Source organism: Phyllostomus hastatus, unplaced genomic scaffold (genome assembly GCF_019186645.2).
Source record: "Phyllostomus hastatus isolate PE091 unplaced genomic scaffold, TTU_PhHast_1.1 phas_contig_16, whole genome shotgun sequence".
NCBI lineage: Eukaryota > Metazoa > Chordata > Mammalia > Chiroptera > Phyllostomidae > Phyllostomus > Phyllostomus hastatus.
Window position 1 is genome coordinate 6,045,242 of NW_025333643.1, and position 20,610 is coordinate 6,065,851.

Sequence of the window (20,610 nt, forward strand, 5' to 3'; positions counted from 1 at the left end):
TATTCCTCAGTATGGGAGTAGACAAAAGAAATTGCGGTGTATCTATATTATGGACTAAATAGCCATTAAAAAGAATGAAGTAAAGCTCTATGTATTAACATCCAGAGGTCTCAAGATGTATGAGTATGGTTAAGTAAACAAACAGAAAAACTCAAGTTGACAGAGCAATGCATTTAATATAATATTTGTGGAATAAAACCTTATCTATGTATCTGCACAGGAAATATCTGGAAAGCTACACAAAGTTAAGGTGGTTAAGAAAGGGGAGAACTTTATATTAAAAATTTAATTTAATAAAAGAAAAGCACGCCTTTAAAGTCCTGAGGCCCTGTTTGTATAATCGGGGCAATGATACTCTGTGACTCAGGAAAGCCCTATTCAATTTTTTAAAAGATTTTATTCATTTATTTTCAGAGAGAGGGAAAGTGAGGGAGAGAAATATCCATATGTGAGAGATATATGATGGGTTGCCTTTTGCACATCTTCCTAACCCCCTCCCCCAACTGGGGACCTGACCCACAACCCAGACATGTGCCCTGACTGGGAATCCAACCAGCAACCCTCTGGTTCACATGCCGGCATACAACCCACTGAACCACACCACCCAGGGCTCAATTTTTTGAGCAGAAGATTCCTTTTATGTAAACTGATAATGATGATGCCTACCTCCCAACATCGTGATAGGATTCAATGAAATAATAGATATGAAAACCTCTGCTCAGGGCCGGGACAGATGATTATAGCAATCAGGGAGAGCAACTTAAAGAAGACATTAGCCGAGACCTTGGTAGGTTTGGTAACGTATGGATTTGGTTTGATACCTGGCTGTCTTTTCCCAACATTCAACATGCACTTATTTATTAAAGGTCTGATACAAAACCGGATGTGGACCTTTAACCGCTTGACTTCTGCTACAAAAGGTGTACACGTCTGGCGCGTGCGCAGTAATAGCATCTTTGGCTGCGCTCTGCCCAGGTACTACAATTCCCGGCAGGCACCGCGCATGAAGCCCGCGCGTCGCGGACTGCGGCGGTAACGCAGTAGCGCGGGGAATTTCGAGTGGCAGTGGAGCGCGGGAGGTCAGTGGGCAGTGGAGCCCCCAGGAGTAGCCATGAACTCTCTAGTCGAACCTCGGTGGCCTCCGGGCCTGGAAGTCTTGAAGGTGAGTGCTTCGGGGAGGTTGGGGATGCCCAGGTATCTGTGGGTAACCGGCCCCGCCCTCGGAGGACCTGGCGGCGGAGGCGGCCAGCTTGGCCCCGGGTGCCCCCGGCTCAGCTCTGCAAGTTACCATCCGCGTGTCTCTGGGCCGCAGTTTCCTGGGGCCTCGGCCCCTTATGGTGAACTGAGGCTGGCGGTCTTACTGAACCGGCTACTCTGCAGTTTAGCCACAACGACAACAGTGACCTCGAGAAAAAAGTTACTGTGAACGGTGAAAACGACGGGGACAACTAACCCTTTCTAAGGGTTTACTGTGTGCTAAGCATTATGTAAACGCTCGCAGCACATTATTTGAGGATTTCCCAAAATGTCACTGGACATGATTTCGGGTAGACCTTGCATCAAAAAAGCATTTATTTGATCACTTAGGGAAGCATATGGTTTCCTTTACATTCTGTTTTATTTGTTCTTACTATCCTCAGTAAGCCAAGTGCTGGTTTGCTCTCCTTAACTGTCCTAACTCCTAACAGTTGTGCATGTCTCCCTTTTAAACAAAAAGATCAGAACTCTCTTTGTTTAAAGTCTCAGCACTAGCCAGCCTTTCACTTAATTGAATTACTTCGTTTAAATAACATTGACTTTGAGGCTACTTTGGTTTTTGGCAAGGCGTTTCGGTTTCCACTTACCAGTAGCAGGGAGCCCTGTATTTCAGCTGTATTTAGTGAAGAGCAAATACATTTTCCTGTGCTAAGAATCAGTTGCTTGGTGTTTCTCCTTGCAATGTGATCATTTCAGTTTTGTGGGCAAGATCACCTCATTCTCTTCCTCAGTTTTGTTAGCTTGGGGATTATGGTCTCTGTCCCACTGACTCAAAAGGCTGACTTTGAGGATTAAGGGAAGGGAACTTGTGGAAAGTTAAAGTAATCATGAGACCTTACTCTTCCTGATATCATCAGTGTCATCTGTAGTTCTTGGGGACTTGAGAGAGAGCCCCATGGTGACAGCTGTCACTGTGGAACGGATCGAGGAAAGCTATGGTTTTGAAGTTGTGGTGTCCTTGGCAGTGGAGAAGAGCACTGATGGTCTCAGGTTGAATCTGGTCTCTGCCTCTCATTTACCTGGGTGACCTTGAGTGAGTTACTAAAGCTCTGAGCATGAATTTCCTTGACTCTAAACTGGAAGCAAAGAGAAACTGTATAGGGTTGGTTAAACGAGTTGACATGTATGGACAGGGATCCTGTCTGACTTACTGTACTTAACACAATGTGTGGCACATGGTGGGTGCTCAGAAATTATTTGCCAATTGATTGAAGGTATCTGGAAGGTAAGCATTCAATTGATATGTCTTATTATTAGCATGTAACATATGTTAACTTTTCAACTCCTTTTTATTTGTTGTTGTGAAGATTGAACTGGATAAAGGAAGTGAAAACTCTGTAATTTATAAAGCTACCTGTTTGTAGATGGAAGCATATTTTATATATTCTTACAACTCCCACCGTGTTCTTTAGAGGCAGGTTCCATGTCTTCTGTGGCTTTGATATCTCACCACAGCACTAAACGGAGGGTCCAGCACCAGAGAGTGAGTGTTCAGTGATAGAGCTGATTGAACCCATATTAGAATCATGAAATCATAAGGTTGGAAAGCCAGCCCCATCCACTGTTTTAATCCCTTTTATAATGTATTCTGCCAACTTCTCATTTGGTATTTGCTTGAATTCCTCCAGGAACAAATGCAGGGGCCGGCACAGACAACATCCCTTTTTTATGACACAATCTTTTATTACAAAATCATAAGCATGTAATTCTGTAACATAACAATATCACACTCAAGCACACCATGTGACATTTTAGGTGAAATGTTCAAATTAAAACTAAACTGTGACACCCATGTTATTACCCTACCAGCCACACAAGCAGGCCTTACTTCTGCTGGACCCTTATTTAGCTGCTCCTAGAAATAGCTCTGTTTGAAGTTCTTTCTTATATGGAAATCTGTCCCCATATCCATGGTTCTTAATCTAGTGCCCATGGAAAGACTTTGGTGTCTGAATTATTTATAAAATTTTTGTCTGTATGCTCATATGAGAAGAGAGTCCATAGTTTTCATCCATTTTCTTAAAGGAATCTGTGACTTCCCAAAACTTAAGAACTTGTGCTTTCATTATTGTCTTTTCACCCATTCCCTCCTTCTCCCTTGCACTCTCTCTAAGTTAAAAAAATCCTGGGACGCTCACCTTACCACTTCCTGTTTGGGTCAACAAGCACGTGTTGGCATGCATGACTGTCTTGAAATGGCCTGACTGGAAATTCGTTCGAGAATTTTATAGCTCATCTGCTGTGGTGTCACCTTGCACAGATCTCGCTCAGCAGATGGGTCAGAACCACTCCTCCACCAGAAGAGGATGGTTACACTGAAGGAAGTATAAGACACTAGATGCCAGGACTCGGGCTTCCAGCTCTACCTCTGCTCTTAATTGATTTTCAATACAATCCTCTTGCCTTTTGTGTCAGTGGTAGCTTATCATGCAAAATAATGGAAGAGCCCTGACGGACATGGCTTAGTTTGATGGGGCTTAGTTTGATGGGCGTTGTTCTGCACAACAAAAGGTCACTTCATTCCGGTCAGGGCACGTGCCTACGGGTTCAGTCCTCAGTGGCAGCTGAGTGATATTTCTCTCTCACATTGATGTTTCTCTCCATCTTTCTCCCTCCCTTCCTCTTCTCTCTAAAAATAAATAAATCTTAAAAAATAATGGAAGATTTTTGTTATTTCAATGTTTTTTTCCCTGGTTTAACCATAACAAAAATTCCTAGCTTTGATAGTTTATAAATGTATGTGGATATAGTAGAAAAAAATTAAAATTCAGGGTGAGAGAAAGGAGTAAGTGAAAGTTGCCCAAGACCCTATCATCCCGAGATAACCACTGTTTGACGCTTTCTCTCATTTCCTTCGTTGACCACGTGCGTGCTCGTGCAGCACGTATCCGCAGTGAGTATATGCATTTAAAATTTGGGGTCACTTTGGAGTCAGTTTCTTGGGTTTGATCCAACTGCTTTTAAGCTCTGTAGTCTTAGTCTATAAAACTGGGGTACAGATGCTATAGACTTCGTAGGATTGCTATGGATTCAACTACATAGTTCCATTATTATGTATTGTAGATTTGTTCTCTGATTTTTTGGGAAAGTTTCATTAAAACAAGAACATTTTCCCATGGCATTTTTGTATGAAAGCACTTTTTAAAATGGCTACATAATATTTCATCATATGGGTTATTAAATGACATTAGTCTTTTCTTGTTTGTATTTTAAAATTTAGATAATATGCTCATATAGTTCAAAAAATACATGAAATTAAAAGCTAAAGTCTGCCTCCCAACTTTGTCCCTTTCCGAACCTCTGTGACCATTATTTGTTACCTTTTTAGGTTTCTTGTCAGGATGTCTTTATACCTATTTATATACAAGATAAAAATATAATACATTCTTATTTCCCCTCCCTTTTAAGCAAAAGGTAGCCCACCGTATGTATTGTCTTTTTGCACTTATTTTGGCAATCTTTCCATATCAGTGCATAAGAGAGCTACCTTTTTTGTCTTCTCTTAAATATCTTCTCAGTATTCTGTGGAAAGGAATAACATTTTACTTTAAATGATTTAAAAGATTTGGGGTTTTGAGAATAGATCCTTTTCTGTCAGTTGCTTTCCAGGTTGGCACGCGTCTGTCTGACTTTCCAGATTGTCCTCTTCACATCCCTGCACTATCACTGGCTCCAGTGTCTGCAGGGCTTCTGCATCTGGCTGCACTGTACAACCACGCAGCTGCCACAAGGGTGACGGGAAGTTTAGTTCTGGCTGGTCTCATGCCCCACTTGTGCCTGCTCTGGATACACATTTCCTCATTCATGAAGTAGGGGTTTTAATTAGATAATTTCTAATGCTTGGCTTTAATATTCTCTGATTTGGTTTTTAACCTGTGTGCTGACTGGCTACTGGTACCCTTCACCTAGCAGTGACTGCAGGCCAGGGGGCAGGGTCTGAAGAGGAGGCAGCTTGGAGTAAGAGGTGGAAACACTTGGGAAGTGGAGCAGGAACAGAGTGGCCCTTTTGTGAAGGGGTAACAATATTGCATAGGAATCTATACAGTGTCAGCTTTGTCCATCTAAAGTGTTTCGGGTAACGTGAGATTTGAATGTGTAAGAGTCATATAGGGGAGGTTTTCCTCTCATTCAAGTCCCCTGCAATTTATGTGGATTTTTCATTTGAGTTTGTATATTTGAGAAAAGTATTATAAATTACTATTTTTTTAGGGTATGGAGAAAGAGTTCTGTGCCAGCCATTCTGATCTTGGTATCTTTCTGATACGTATACATGTGTGTTTACGTTTCAGACAGTAGACGATTTGCTGCGGTGCGGAATTTGCTTTGAATATTTCAACATCGCCATGATGATCCCTCAGTGCTCACATAACTGTAAGTACTGCTGTTTCTGTGAACTAGTGAGGTGGTATTGATTTGATACCAAAGATAAGTACACATTTATTTCTACTTTTAGCTGCATCTTGAAGTTTTCAGAAGGTCTTTTCCACCGTTTCCTCTTGAATGCAGAAGTTTTTACAGAGGCTCTTATATTTTCTACCACTCTCTTTTGGATATTTTTATGTCTTTTATAACATTTATAGCAATAATGACTCTGGCCACGATATGTGGCTTTTTATTTGCCAAGCACTTTTAGATGTTAAAGTTCAGAATTTTTGTTTTTAGCAGGATAACAGATAGGTGGTTCAACTAAGTAGTGGTTTGTGTAGAGTTTCAAAGTATGAAAATCCCAGTGGGGGAATTGTACCACTGAAGAGTCTTATTGTTTTATCACTGAACTAGCTGGTCAGACTCTTATATTAGAATCTCCTAGTACTTTTCTTTCTGAGTCTAGTATGGGGGTATTTTTTTACACTTGAGGCATTTAACACATAGGGGTGAGCCTGTCCTTGTTCAGGAGCTGGCTATCCAGTATATGGATTATTTAAGTTCATGATCCTTCTGCCCCTATTTTCTTTATTTTTTCTTTTTGTGAGAGAGAGGGGAAGAGAGGGAAAAAGAGAGGGAGAAAAACATTGATGTGAGGAAAAAAAAATTGGTTGGTAGCCTCTCCTTTGTGACCAAACTCACAACCCAGGCATGTGTCCTGACTAGGAATCAAACCTGTGACCTTTTACTTTGCAGGATGGTGCGCAACCAACTGAGTCACACCGGTCAGGGCTCTGTCCTCTATTTTCAGATTGATTTTTCTTGGAAAGTTAGAAAAACTCAACAATTTTCTTTTAAAAAATGGGTTTGGTGGGCAGTAAGCTTTGGTGGAAGAGTTTTTGTAGGGAAGACATAAGAGGATGGTGGTGGTGGCAACTTGGTCATTCATTAGCGATGCGCTTGGGCTTGACCCTTGCACTTCCCACTTAGTTGGCTGATGAGTGTGCAGATGCCCAGTATTTCTTCAAAGGGTAAAAATTCTGGTGAGCAATTTTACCTTAGCCAGTGGTCACGAGAATTAAATATGCAGGGCCCACTGTCTGACACAGTATAGGCCCTCAATAAATGTTAGTTTCCTTTCTAGGCCAGATTCTTTTTTTTGAATGTTTATTTCTTCCTTCTGGTCCAAATTGTTGATTTGCGTTCCAGTTTCCTTCCCTTCACTGTTGGTTCCCTGTATATTTTTCCTTATTTCACTTTGCATAGCCTTCATTTTTCCCTCTATTTTGTGACTATACTCAACCATTTCTGTGAGCATCCTGATTACCAGTGTTTTGAACTTTGCACCTGATAGGTTGGCTGTCTCTTCATGGCTTAGTTGTATTTTTGGAGCTTTGATCTGTTCTTCCATTTGGGCCATGTTTTTTGTCTCAGTGCTTGTTACATTATAAAGGGTGGAGCCTTAGATATTTGCCAGGGTGTGGCGACCCACCTCTCTGTGTTGTGGCACTGTTGTGGAGGAGTGGTCAGAGAGGGAACAAGGCCACTTGCTTGGCTCACAGCTGCCTTTCAGTCACTTCCCCTGCTACCCATAAGCAAATTGGACCCTTCTGGTGCTGATTCCAGGTGGGCGGGTTTGTTGTGTACATTCTAGGATTCTGTGGGTCTCTCCAACGAACTCTCCTGTGAGACTGGGAGTTTTTTTTTTCTTTTTTTCACTTTTTTAAAAAATATATATTGTATTGATTATGCTATTACAGTTGTCCCATCCCCCCTTCATTCCCCTGTGTCCTGTATACCCCTCCCACCCACATTCCCTCCCCCCCTTTAGTTCATGTCCATGGGTCATACATACATATAAGTTCTTTGGCTTCTACATTCCCTATACTATTCTTAACCTCCCCTTGTCTGTCTTCTACCTACCATTTCTGCTACTTATTCTCTGTACCTTTTCCCCCTCTCCCTACCCACTCCCCCACTGATAACCCTCCATGTGATCTCCATTTCTGTGATTCTGTTCCTGTTCTAGTTGTTTGCTTAGTTTGTTTTTGTTTTTGTTTTAGGTTTGATTGTTCATAACTGTGAGTTTGTTGTCATTGTACTGTTCATAGTTTTGATCTTTTTCTTAAATAAGTCCCTTTAACAATTTCATATAATAAGGGCTTGGTAATGATGATCTCCTTTAACCTGACCTTATCTGAGAAGCACTTTATTTGCCCTTCCATTCTAAATGATAGCTTTGCTGGATGGAGTAATTTTGGATGTAGGTCCTTGTCTAGGCCAGATTCTTATTAATAATCATGATAAGTTTTGGGGGATTGTTTCTAAATATGTGCTAACAGCATCTTTATTTAGGTATGACTTATATAAAATAAAATACATCCATTTTAAGTGCCCAGTGGAGTGTACAGGTGTTAGTGAGTTTTGACAAATGCATATACCATGTAACTGCTACAGTTAGGTACTGAACATCACTACCACTTGATTGAGTTCTCCCCATCCCAGTCAGTGTGGCTGCAGGCAATCATGTGTAGGTCTGTTACTGGCTTCTTTTCTGTTCTATTGATCTATGTGTCTGTTCTTGTGCCAGCACCACCTTGTCCTAATTTCTGTAGTTTTTAGTAAGTCTTGAAGTCAGGCATTGTAAATACTCCAACTTTGTTTTTATCAAAATTTTGGGGGTACTTTCAGGATCTTTTCATTTTACATTAATTTCCATATAAACTTTAGAATCAGATCACAAATTTCTACAAAAAAAGCCTACTGAGATGTGCATTGGGATTGCACTGAATCCGGGGAAAACTCAATCTGGGGAGAATTGACATCTTAATAGTGTTGAGTCTTCAGTATAGGAACATGGTATTTTCTTCCATTTTTTAGCTTTTCCTTAATTTCTCTCCACAACATCGTTTAGTTTTCAGTGCACAGGCCTTGCACATAGAAATATAGTTTTTTTATTTTAACCTTGTATCTTGTGATCTTGTTAAATTCACTTTTTTTTTTTATCCTCACCTGGGGACATTTTTTCCATTGCTCTTGGAGAGAGAGCAAGGGAGAGAAGCACTGATGCGAGAGAGATGCATGGATTGGTTGCCTCCTGTATGCTCCTGGACCCAGGGATCGGCACCCAAGCTGGGGATCTTAGGTGTCCGGACCGGGGATGGAACCCGCAGCCTTTTGGTTACGGGACAATGCTCCCACCAGCTGAGGCATGTCAGCCAGGGCACTACATTCACTGTGTAATCCCAGCATCTTTTCTGCTGATTACTTAGGAATTTCTACATGTACATTCATGTCATCTGTGAATAAAAACGGTTTTATTTCTTCCTTTCGAATCTGTGCCTAATATTTCTTGTTACACAGGCTGGTGCCTCTGGTGCAGTGTTAAGTAGAAGTGGTGTGGGTGGACCTTGTTCCCAGTTTTATGGGGAAAGCATTCAGTATTTTATGTTAGTTACAAGTTTTATCATGTCCTTAGTACCTTTTCTGAATTTGTCAGTTCGAGGCAGTTCCTCTATGCTCTTATTTAGCTGAGAGGGCTTTTGTTTGTTTTGTTTTGTTTTGTTTTTTAATGAATGGGTGTTGAATTTTGTCAAGTTTGTTTTCTGCACCTATGGAGATCCTTATGCGATTTACTTCCTTTATTATATAATATGATTAATTACATTGATTGACTTTTGAATGTTAAAACAACTTTGAATTCCTTTTAAGAAATTTGTCCACTTAATATAAGCTGTTGGATTTATTGGCATTGAGTTTTTAATACTCTTCCTAATTGTCCTTTTCATATCTTTATCTTTATTATTTCCTTCCTTTTACTTATTTGAATTTAATTTGCTCTTATATCTCTAGCTTAAGGTAGAAGCTTAGATCATTGATGTTAGGTTTTTCTTCTTTTCTAATGTAAGCATTTAAAGTTGTAAATTTCCCTCTGAGCCCTGCTTTAGCTGTGTTCCACACATTTTGATATGTTTTCATTTTTTTCAGTTTAAAATATATTCTAAATATAAAGATTTAAATTTCTTTATGTGATTTCTTCTTGGCCCATGAGTTATTTAGAAGTCTGTTCCAAATATTTGGGAGTTTTCCTGATATCTTCCTATTACTATGTTCTGGTCAGAGAGCATAATCTTTTTATTCCAGTTCTTTAAACATTTTCTAGTTTAAAGAAATGAGACTAGCTTATGACATAGCATATGGTATTTCTCGGTTAATGTTTCATGTACACTTGAAAAGAATGTCTATTAAATATCAATTAGGTCAAGTTGATAGTGCCCTGAAGTCTTCTGTATCTTTATAGTCTTTTTCTACATTTTATCAATATGGAGGGAGGAGTGTTGAAATCTCCCACTATATTTGTAGATTTGTTTATTTCACTTCTATCACTTTTTGCTTTATGTATTTTGAAGTGCTTTTACTAGGTACATACATATTTATGACTATTTTTTCTACTTGATGAACTTACTGATTCGTTATCATCAAATGGCCCTCTTGTAATATTCTTTACACTGAAGTCTACTTTTTTCCTGATATTACATAGCCACTCCTACTTCTTTAAGATTAGTGTTTGCATGGTTTGACTTTTTCCTTCTTTTAGTTCTAACTTGTGTGTGTTCTTATATTTAAATTGAGCTTTTTATAGACAGCATATATTTGGGTTTTACCCTGTAATGCAGTTTGACAATATCTGTTTTTACTTGGAATATTTAGACCTACATTGTTTTGTACTGTAGCTGCTAGCCACACAGTTACATTTTAATTAAAATCAATTAAAGTTAAATAAAATGAAAACTACTTTTTCAGTTGCTACCTCCCACAGATTTTACAGGCTGCTTTCATGTAAGGAAAGGCCTTTACCAGTCAGCCCAGCTAGAGATTCTGGGGGTGTCTTAAAGCTTTTCTGTGACTCTGGTCGGTGTGGCTTGGTTGTTTGGGGCACCATCTCATGCACTGATGGGTTGTGGGTTCAATTACTGGTTGGAGCACATGACTGGTTTGAGGGTTCAATCCCCAGTCGTGGTTCATGTGGGAGACAGCCAGTCAATGCTTCTCTCTCACGCCTTCCTTTTTTCCTTCCTTCTTTCCTTCTTTCCTTCCTTCCTTCCTTCCTCTCTCTCTTTCTCCCCCTCCCTCCCTCCCTTCCACCCTTCCTCCCTCTCTCTCTAAAAAAACACTGAAATATTGTCTTGTGGTGATGATTGAAAAAATAAAAAAAGAAAACCTTTTCTGTGGATATGTCTTTTGAGTATAAATTACCAGTGAGACATTCTGCTGGGTTCTCTTTTCATTAGTTTGTAATCTCTTGCGTCTTCTGGTATCTGTGGCACCGCAGGACCTCTGGAGCTATAGAAAGCTACTTAGCTCTTTTATGTTCCTAGTGGCCCACCAGGCATTTGGAGTATGCCAGGTCCCAGTAGCATTTCAACTCAAACAAGACAGAAGCTAGCCCCTCAGGCAGCCCCTAAGCCTAAATATTGGATGCATGCTTCCCTCTTTTCTTTCTCCCCAAAGGAAAAGCTGTTGACCTGTTTTGGCCTCTGTTGGATGTACTGTGAATTTTCTGGAGCAGCAGCAAGCTGCCCAGCTCTTTATTGTTCTCAGCAGTCTCTAGGCATCTATAGTATATTGGGTCCCATCAGCACTCTGAGTTGGGTGAGAGAGAAACCAATCCCTCTGGCAGTCTTCCTAAAGCTGGAACATTAGATGCCTGGTCTCTCCCAGAGAGAAGATGAGACATGAGTTTCTCCTGCATACTTTGTGCCTAGCTGGGTGAGGGGTAATGGTGAATGAATGTGTACTAGTCTAAACCATAGTCTTTGTTCTCAGTGACTCCCAACTTGGGGCCCTTTCCTGTCAGTGTTTAGATGCAGTCAAGACGGAAACTAATTCCTTGGGCAGTCTCCTGAGAAGTCTGAATGTCTCATTCTTCTCTTTCACTCCCCAGGGAGAAGCTGGGAGTTGGGAATTTCTTTCAGATCATGTGGTACTGAGCCAGACAGAGGAGCTCTAGCAAGTGAATGCCACAGATTTCCTACTAGACCTGTGTGACTGGTTTTACACTCACTTGGGGTGCAGGAGCATCTTAACTGCCATCTGCATTTCTCACAAAGGGAATTGGCTCATGTATTGTTCAGTTGGTATCTCCATGGGGAAGAGAGGGTCTGGCTTCCTATTCTGCCATCTTGCTGACATCACCCTCTCTCTATGGATAATTTACCCTCATACTGAGGTATGACATTCTGGGGTGTTCACTGAATGCCCAAACTGGATGGTAGAGAATTTAAGAACTCCTAGCCCTGTGAAACCTCTTCAGTTACTGTTCTTACCAAGGAAGTTGTTCTTTGTCTGACCTCATGGATTTTCACCCTGTATATGTGCAGATTTGCATTTAATCACAGAATTGGGTGGATCCCTATTCATATTTCTGAAGGTCTTCCTATATGTGTAGCCTCTTTCTTTCTTGTATTCTGCCCTACAGATTTTAACTGCCTGGATTGCCTTGAGCTCTGACCTTTGTTTCTTCAACTAGCAAGACTGATGCCCTGTCTGGCCCTCACCCCTGCACTGTGGTCAGGCAGTTGCCTGCAGGCAGCATGCTCGGGCTGTGGTAGAACTGTCATTTCTGCCACTGTCCAAAGTCTGAAAATAGTCGTTCCTTTGTTTCTCCAGTGTTTTAGTTGTTTCTCAAAGGAGGGTAATTCCTGACCCTGTTACTTTCTCATGGACACAGGTGGAAGTCCCTTCTATAGATTTTAATTATGTCATTTTAGGGAAGAAAGGCTTTACTTTTTATGAATTCAGTGAACTCCACGTAGCTGAAAAATTAGGCTTTACTTCCATTCTTCTTTGTCACAGTTGTCACTGATGTCGTTCTTTAAGAGGAAATTGGTGGAGGGTACTTTTAATAATGATAATTTATTCTCTGAGCACTTATTTTTCATTCTGTACCTCTCTTCATTCGGGAGGCCTTTTCCACTAAACACCACTTGTCACAAGTTCTTTCAAGACTAAAAATCGCTGTGGGTCTGTAGTGTTCCTTTACTGACACAAAAGCCCTTGGAGGGTAGTAGGGGCCAGATCTGACTACTGTGTTCTGCCCCCAACCTGGATTGACTGGAATTGGTGACTTGGAATTCTAGCCACTAACTACTGCTCCTTAAACATTCAGGATTTATTATTTTAAACCGTTTTCTTTTTCTTATTTTTTGGGTGTGAGTAATGAACACTGCATTTGCAGATGTGCTGAGATTTGAGTGGGGTGCGTTGACAGACTACAGGTCAATTAAATTGGTCCAAATTCATGCTATTAGAGAGAATATTTTGAGGGAGAGGAAATGGACTTTCTCCAAACATAAAACAACATGAGTGAGAATTATTCTCACTAGTAGACTGATATGCTCAAGTACCAATTTTCTTCACACTTGCACAGTTTTTCTGACTTGATAGGGGTTTGTACTGCTAAATGAAACCGTTGGCTTGTGGGTGCTGTTACATTAAGGAAGGATCAGCAGTCATTTCTTTTCCTCATGTGGATTTTGACTCAAGAAATTCATTAAGTCTTGTGCTGAAATAAAAAGCACCTTAATTTCATTTTTAAAAGTAAGATATGAAATGTTCATTTAATGACCTCTGGGTAAATTAAGAGGCAGTATACTGTTCTTTTAGGCAAGTAATGAGTTTTTGTTCTTTTATGTCCTTAAGAGGTGCCAATGTGAAATGAGAGGACGAGAGAGAGCTGTGCAGAAGGGCCGTAGAACTATGCAGAACTGCACATTGGGAAATGCTGGTGTGCTGGTTGTTGGTTGAAAGGGTATTTTTCTCTTATCAGCTAGCTGGTCACCTGACACTGGAACTGGAGGCCGAGGCCAGGCTTCTCAGCTTTCCAGGACCTCCTGTTTCTTTCAAATTGGGAACTGGATTTTCTGATTTAGCTGGGACTATTTTTGAAATGGTTCTATTCTCATAAAATCCTTAAATCACACACAAAAAGGGTTGGTTTAAGTTTTAGAAATTTGCTTTTTACTGTTAGGATGCCAGGCTCTTTTGATACGCGAAAGTCAGCAAGCAGGTGGCTGTAATCCTGTTTGAGATTAGAAATACCTTCTCCCCACCAAGGCCTGGATGTTTCTGTGAAGCTACCCTTCATGTCATTGGTTTAGTCTACTCCCCTACACTGCTCATAGTTGAGCCCTTGGGTGGAAAATCAAACGTCACAGGTGATTTATATAAAGCTTCCTAGGAATACGTGGGTCCAGAGCCCTTCAGCTGCTTGAACTTGAGTGGAATAACACTGTTGCTCACTGGAGAATAGATTACTTTGGTCTGCAGGTCACCAGTACGTATTTGGTAGTCCACTAGTAGACTGAAATTATTGCTCTACTTAGGACTGATGTTTGGTTTTCCGTGTTTCAAAACAATACGCACACAAGACTGTGTGGAAAAGAGAGCACCGGCCTCATTACACACAATCTGGTACTATGATCATAAATATTACTTCTGTAACTATCTAAGTATATTTTATACATAAATTATAAATATTTAAAATAATTATTAGAATTACATTACCATGGGCTCTGTTACTTGCCTTTGCCACCTATTAGCTCCGTGACCTTGGGCAAGAAGGCTAAGTCCTGTGCTGCATTTTCCTTCTTGTAAAGTGGAGCTAATATTAGTCACAACTTCAGGGTTACTGTAAGGATCAAAAGAGTTAATACACCCTGACCCATGAGGCTCAGTGGGTTGGGTGTTGTCCTGCAAAGCAAAAGGTTGCTCGTTTGATTCCTGATCAGGGCACATGCCTGGGTTGCGGGCCCAGTTCCCAGTTGCAGCACATGTAAGAGATCAGTGTTTCTCTCACATATCAATGTCTCTCCTTCACTTTCTCCCTCCCTCCCCCACTCTCTAAAAAATAAATAAATAAAATCTTTTTAAAACAAGCGTTAATATGTGTAATGTGCTTTAAACAGAGCATACAGTAAGTGCAGGAGGTCTGTCCAGAAAGTATCCAGCCAAGAAATATGAAAAATAGAGACATATATTGAAGAACATAAAGGAATGTTGTACAAGGACAGAGGCACCTCAGTCCCCTTCAAAATAGGCACCTTGGGACCTCACACAATTCTCCCAATCGCCATGAGCTGCCCTGTTGTGTTTTCCTGAATCTCATTGATGATTTGAAATCTCTTTCCTGTCTAAGGAAGTTTTACTTTTGGGAAAAGGCAGAAGTTGCAGGGCGCCAAATCTGGGCTGTATGGTGGCTGAGTCACCTGGGTGATCTGACGTTTGGCCAAAAAACCCTGCAGGGAACGTGATGCATGAGTGGGTGTGTTGTTGTGATGAAGCTGCCAATCATTAGCTGCCCATAGCTGAGCCTTCTGCATCATCTAGATGTTTTTCAAGGAGGAATGTTCAAGCTTAACAGAAAATTTGATGCAGATTCTTTGCTCTGCGTTGCTCAGTCATTTTGAATGTGACAGCCACACAGCACACATGCTCTCTCAACAACATCTGTTACCCCCACTGACCAGTACAGTGAAGTTGTCCTTATTCATACAGACACATTCCAGCCCACTGTCCTTGGCTGCCAGGTTATATCAATGTGGCACAAACTGTTCTCATTATATTAACAATGGTTGGACTTTTTTCCGGACAGACCTCATACAGTGTTATGTTAAACCACGAGAAATTGCCAATATTTGTCTTTTTGTATTTCCCCCAAATTATTTTCATATGGTACAACCTAATAGCAAAAACATATTAAGTTTTTAAAAATAATGATTATAATAATTATTCAATCAGAATCACATAATATGGGTGTAATTTACTGACTTAAAGCCAATGAATCAGTACAGCTTGGGTTAGGGCTTCGGAAACTAAATTAAAATCAACAATGAACCTCTCTAGGCGGCTCCAATAAACAGCCAGGTTTGGGAATTCTAGGCTTACAGTGTTGCTCCGGAGACTTACTGTGTAAAGAGAAGAACATTGATAGCAGGAGTCTGGAGAGGACTTTTGCCTTAGAATGAATCATACCCCATGTCTCATCCATATCCGATTTTGGTGTTTTATAAACAGGCCTTTGGACTTTAGAGTTGATACTGGAATGAGACTTTTGGGGTTGCTGAGATGGGATGAGTGTGTTTTCTATGGGAGAAGGACATGGACTTTTGGGGACAAGTGGTAGAGTGCTATGGACTGAATTGTGTTTTCCCCCAAATTCATATATTGAAGCTGCCATTCCCAAAATGATGGCATTTGGAGAAGGGACTTTTGGGAGGTAAGTAGGTTTAGATGAGGTTGTGAGGATGGGTCCTCATGATGGGACTAGTGCTTTTACAAGAAGAGATCAGAGAGCGCGTTCTCTCTCCTGCTGTCCTGTGAGGACACAGTGGGTAGGAGGCCATCTCTAAGCTGGGAAGACAATTCTCCTCAGAAATGGACTGTACTGGCATCATGGTCTTGGACCTCAGTCCTGCAGAACTGTGAGAAATAAAATTCTGTTCCTTAAGCAACCAGTCTATGGTATTTTGTTGCATGGCAGCCCAAATCGACTAAGACACCCCTCCCTCCAGTCCTCTGTGTCATTGCTGTTATTCATGTCACTTATATGTAAGCATATATTTGTCCATAAGCATAAATGATTTAATACTTTGTTGCTCTTATTTTGAACAAAGTTATCTGTTAGATCAGTTAAGATAAAAGAATAAAAGCTTTTACTTTCACCTACTCCTCTTTCAGTGCTATTCCTTCCTTTATGTAGATGGAGTTTCTGAGCTAAATCATTTTCCTTTTCTCGGAAGAACTTCTTTTTAACATTTCTTGCAAGGCAGGTCTACTGGAAGCAAATTCCCTTAATTTTTATTAACCTAAATAAGTATCTCTCCCACTTTTGCAAGATACTTTCTCTGGATATAGAATTCTAGGTTGGTGTTTCTTTTCTCTCAATTCTCGTTTCACTTCACTCGTTTCTTGTTTGCATGCATTCTGAGAAGGTAGATTTAATTCTAATCTTTGTTCCTCAATAGGTAAGGTGTTTTTTCCTCTGGCTTCTTTCAAGACTTTTTTATCTTTGGTTTTCTGCAGTTTGAATATGATAAACCAAGTCATAGGGGTTTTTTGCATTTATCCTGCTTGGTGTTCTGTGGGCTTCCAGGATCTGTGGTTTAGTGTCTGAGAATAATTTGGGGGAAATTCTCAGACATTATTGCTTTAAATATTTTCTCTGTTTCCTTTTTTGCCCTTTAGGTATTGCCATTATGCATAGTTATACCTTCTGCATTTGTCGCATAGTTCTTAGATACTCTGTTCTGGGTTTTTTCATTCTTTCTTATTTTTCCATTTCAGTTTGGAAGTTTCTATTGCAATATCCTCAAGAACAGAGATTCTTTTTTTCTCATCTGTGTCCAGTGTACTAATGGGCCCATTAAAGGCAATCTTCATTTCTGTTACAGCATTTTTAATCTCTAACATTTGAATGTGTTTTAAGATTTTCCTCTGTGTTTATATTACCCATCTGTTCTTGGATTGTTGTCTACTTTGTTCATTAGAGCCCTTAGCATATTAACCATAGCTATTTTAAATTCCTGGTCTGATAATTCCACATCCTGCCATATTTGACTCTGGTTCTCATGCTTGCAGTTTCTTCAGACTGTGTTTTTTGCCTTTTGGTATGCCTTACAATTTTTTCCTGATAGTGGGATGTAGTGTACTAGGTACAGGGAGCTGCAGTACGTAGTCCTTTAGTGATGTGAGGTGTGTTCTCTTGTCCTGTCATTAGCCTCAACCCTTAAGTCAGCTTGTGCCCTTGGACTGTGCACCTCACAGGTGCTTCTCAGGTGCCCCCGCGTGTTGGGAACTGCCCTGCCTGGTTTCAAAAGCTTATCTCCCTGGCAGGAGCACCACTGCTACTCCTTTTACTTCATCCATAACTGGTCCCCAATGTGTGGTTGGTTAGCCAATGATGGGTAAGATTCCCCAAGGGGGGAACGACCTAAAACAGGCATGATCACGTGGGAGGCCCCCAAGGAAGGACTTTGGGGGCTACAGCAAAAGGAGGTGATGGACCCTCGCCCCTTGGCTTGGACAAAACCTGAGCCCTTATTGTCTGCAAGAAATCTAATCTCTTGGCTGCCTTACTTGCCTTGCTCCACCTAAGCCTGAAACAATGACAGAGGGTGGTGCATCCTTGTGCTGGAAAGGGCGGGTTCCCGGGGTGATCAGGCCTAAGAAAGAATATGTGAAATCCTGTGAAATCTGCTTTGTTTAGAATGCTCTCAATTAACTGATAAGGGACCAAGCAAGAAGTAAGTTTGTTCCTCAAGGTTTTACAGTTCTTTAGCTCTCTGAACCTGACTCAAAATAGGCCCTCAGAGTTCTTTGGTATCTATCGTTTGATCCTTACTTCCTGGCCATGATTAATGAGCTTTACCTGAATTCCTGTGCAAACGAACCCAATGAAAGCCCATTGAGGAACAGGCTCCTGGCCCTTCTCCTGTGAGAGATCGGCCACCTTTCCTCCCTAAGCAGATCATATCTTGGTAGACTTATTCTCATCCCTGGCAGACGGGGGGCTCTGTGGACAAAGCTCCCCAACTCCCGTGGTCCCCCAACTTCCCCAAGTTGACAGGACAGCTACAAGTAGCTAGAGTTGGTTGTTTCCCTTCTCCCATGTCATCTGGGCTCTGATAATACCCTAATAGAATAGGTTCTGGTAAAATAGTTTCTCTTGAGAGCAAGTCTTGGTAAGAAGAGAATAGTGTTCTGGTGTATTTCAAAATTATTGCTTTCCCCCTCCCTCTGCAGAAGGACTAGGGGACTCTTGTCTCATAGTCACTTTGAGAACCTAGTAGAACTCTTAGAGCTGAAACTCAGTAAGTGTGAGCCCACCCCCAAAATATCTGTGTTGCCCTGGAGTTTTGAAACTCAGACTTGTCAGCACTAAGCCTCCAGCAATCTGTCAATTACAGTCTGGGTTTTCCAACCCCACCTGCTCTCTCCGGACTCTGGTTCCAGCAGAGGTTTCTTCTCTGATTTCCCCATAAGTTTCTGGTCATGGGTTTCTGCTCAGGTAAGTTGTTACTCTCTATATACAGCCTGTCTGTCCCTCCAATTTTGAGGGCATTAGGTTGCTCTGTGACCCCTGTTCTCTGATGGATCTAAGAAGAGTTGTTGATTTTCCAGTCTACTCAGCTGTTTTCTTGTTTGGAAGAGTGTGGGCTTCCAAGCTCCTTACATACCAAACCAGAAGCCCCCTTTATTCATCTTTGCTTCCCAAAGAACTTAACTCTGTTTGTTTTATCTTTTTTATAACTGGTTCTAAATTTTTCCTCCTGGGTGCTTTTACTGAGGTTGGTATAACTTGTTCACTTGCTGGATATCTATATCTGAACTCATACTGTTTCCTCCTCTTTCTCTAAACTGAATCCTGTTTTAAATGAAGCCCCTTCCCTGTGCTGAATTTGGGCTGCTAGCAGAGTATGTACCAGTAAAGTGCCATTCTGATATTGGTCACGTGCATTGTTTTTCTTTGGGAGATCATTTTATACTGCCTTGGGTGTGAAGAATTTAGTTAATGTCAGTTTCCTACTTAAGTCATTAGGACTTATTACACTGTAATTGTTACACTATTTTGTAAGCTCCTTGAGGTCAAGAACCTTCCATTATATATTGTTCTTTTCATAGTGTTTGCCACAAAGGTACTTGTTAAAAGTGGGATGGCGGACATCGTTTATAAAGTTAGGGTATAGAAGTCCCTAATTTGATAACCTGGGTATATATTATTTCTTAAAGTGTATCTTATTTCAAAGTTTATATTTTAGAATATGAGGCAGTAAATATTTTTGACATGTTAATGCAATACCCATCCCAGGTCTTATATGCATGTTTTGTACATGTTGTGGGTGGATACAGAGTGATGCGTGCTGCTTATGGAGTTGTGGTGTCCTAAGGACTTGTGATTATTATTATTTGATATATTTTTCTCTCCTAAAACCATTATTTAATCGTATTTGCAAATGTGCATAGGTAGAGGTACTAGAATTTTGAGATTATAATGATATACCTTAGATGATAATATTCTAGAATTTAAGTCAGATTTTATTAGAGATCAGATTCCTGTATTACTAATATAGCTTATTAATTTGTTGCATTTATATTTTTGCAGACTGTTCTCTCTGTATAAGAAAATTTTTGTCCTATAAAACACAGTGTCCAACTTGTCGTGTGGTGAGTTTTTCTTTCCTTTTTTTTTGTTTTAAAAAACTTACTGGTTGGTGCAAATATTTCTGCTTCATATGTTTATAAATGCCCAAGAAAACATATGTAACTGTTGGCTTAAGCCACATAAATAGACATTTTCAGAAGGAGCTCTAAAACACATATGTGGGGAACTGGGCTTTGTTCAAGTTTTTATGGGGATTTCTGATAACCTAAATGTATTTTAGGAGGTAAAAACTAACTTCAAGTTCAGAATGTAGCACTCAAATCTTAAGACCTATGTTTTTATGGCTGTTCAGTTTTTATAATTTCTTACATTGGGTAGAAAATCTGGTGGGAGTATTATTTATTTGCAGACGACTGCACATTAGTATGTGCAGAAAATGGATTCATGGACGTTGGGCTGCACCCAACCTGACTGGTCCCTTGCTTCTTTCCCAAAACAGGCCTTCAGGGACAGCACTGGGCAGTTTGTTGGTACTGGTTTCTGAAGCTGTTCAAGTAGTGGAAATAGATGAAAGGATAGCTTAAGAGGGAAAGTAAACATAGTAAAGAAAGAAGTAAAAGAGACAGTAAGGTCTAACTGAAAGGACACCTGGACCAGATTAAGGGTTTGGTTCTTCTAGTGTGATGCCACTGGTAGGTACAAAGTGTCAGAATTCCTCTGAGCTATCATGTAAAAGCCCTATGTAAGAAATGATAGTTTGTTTCTCAAGTCTAAGCTCTTGCAACTTAAGGCACACTGTCTTTGTCAAGATGACATCATCATGGAGA

General features: G+C 40.5%; 1 protein-coding gene across 4 annotated transcripts in view; it reads left to right on the forward strand.

The window, feature by feature from the left end:
* The first annotated feature begins 1,022 nt into the window (after positions 1 to 1,022).
* The window catches only part of RAD18 (RAD18 E3 ubiquitin protein ligase), a 154,726-nt gene continuing 135,138 nt past the window's right edge, over positions 1,023 to 20,610 (forward strand). For all 4 annotated transcript variants that reach the window (XR_006784934.1, XM_045832532.1, XM_045832530.1 and 1 more), the window contains exons 1-3: positions 1,023 to 1,162; positions 5,547 to 5,628; positions 19,784 to 19,845. Coding sequence is in view for 3 of the 4 variants with exons in the window: in XM_045832532.1 (XP_045688488.1) it covers positions 1,112 to 1,162; positions 5,547 to 5,628; positions 19,784 to 19,845 (195 nt within the window). In the remaining variant the exon portion in view is untranslated. The remainder of the gene's footprint in view (positions 1,163 to 5,546; positions 5,629 to 19,783; positions 19,846 to 20,610) is intronic.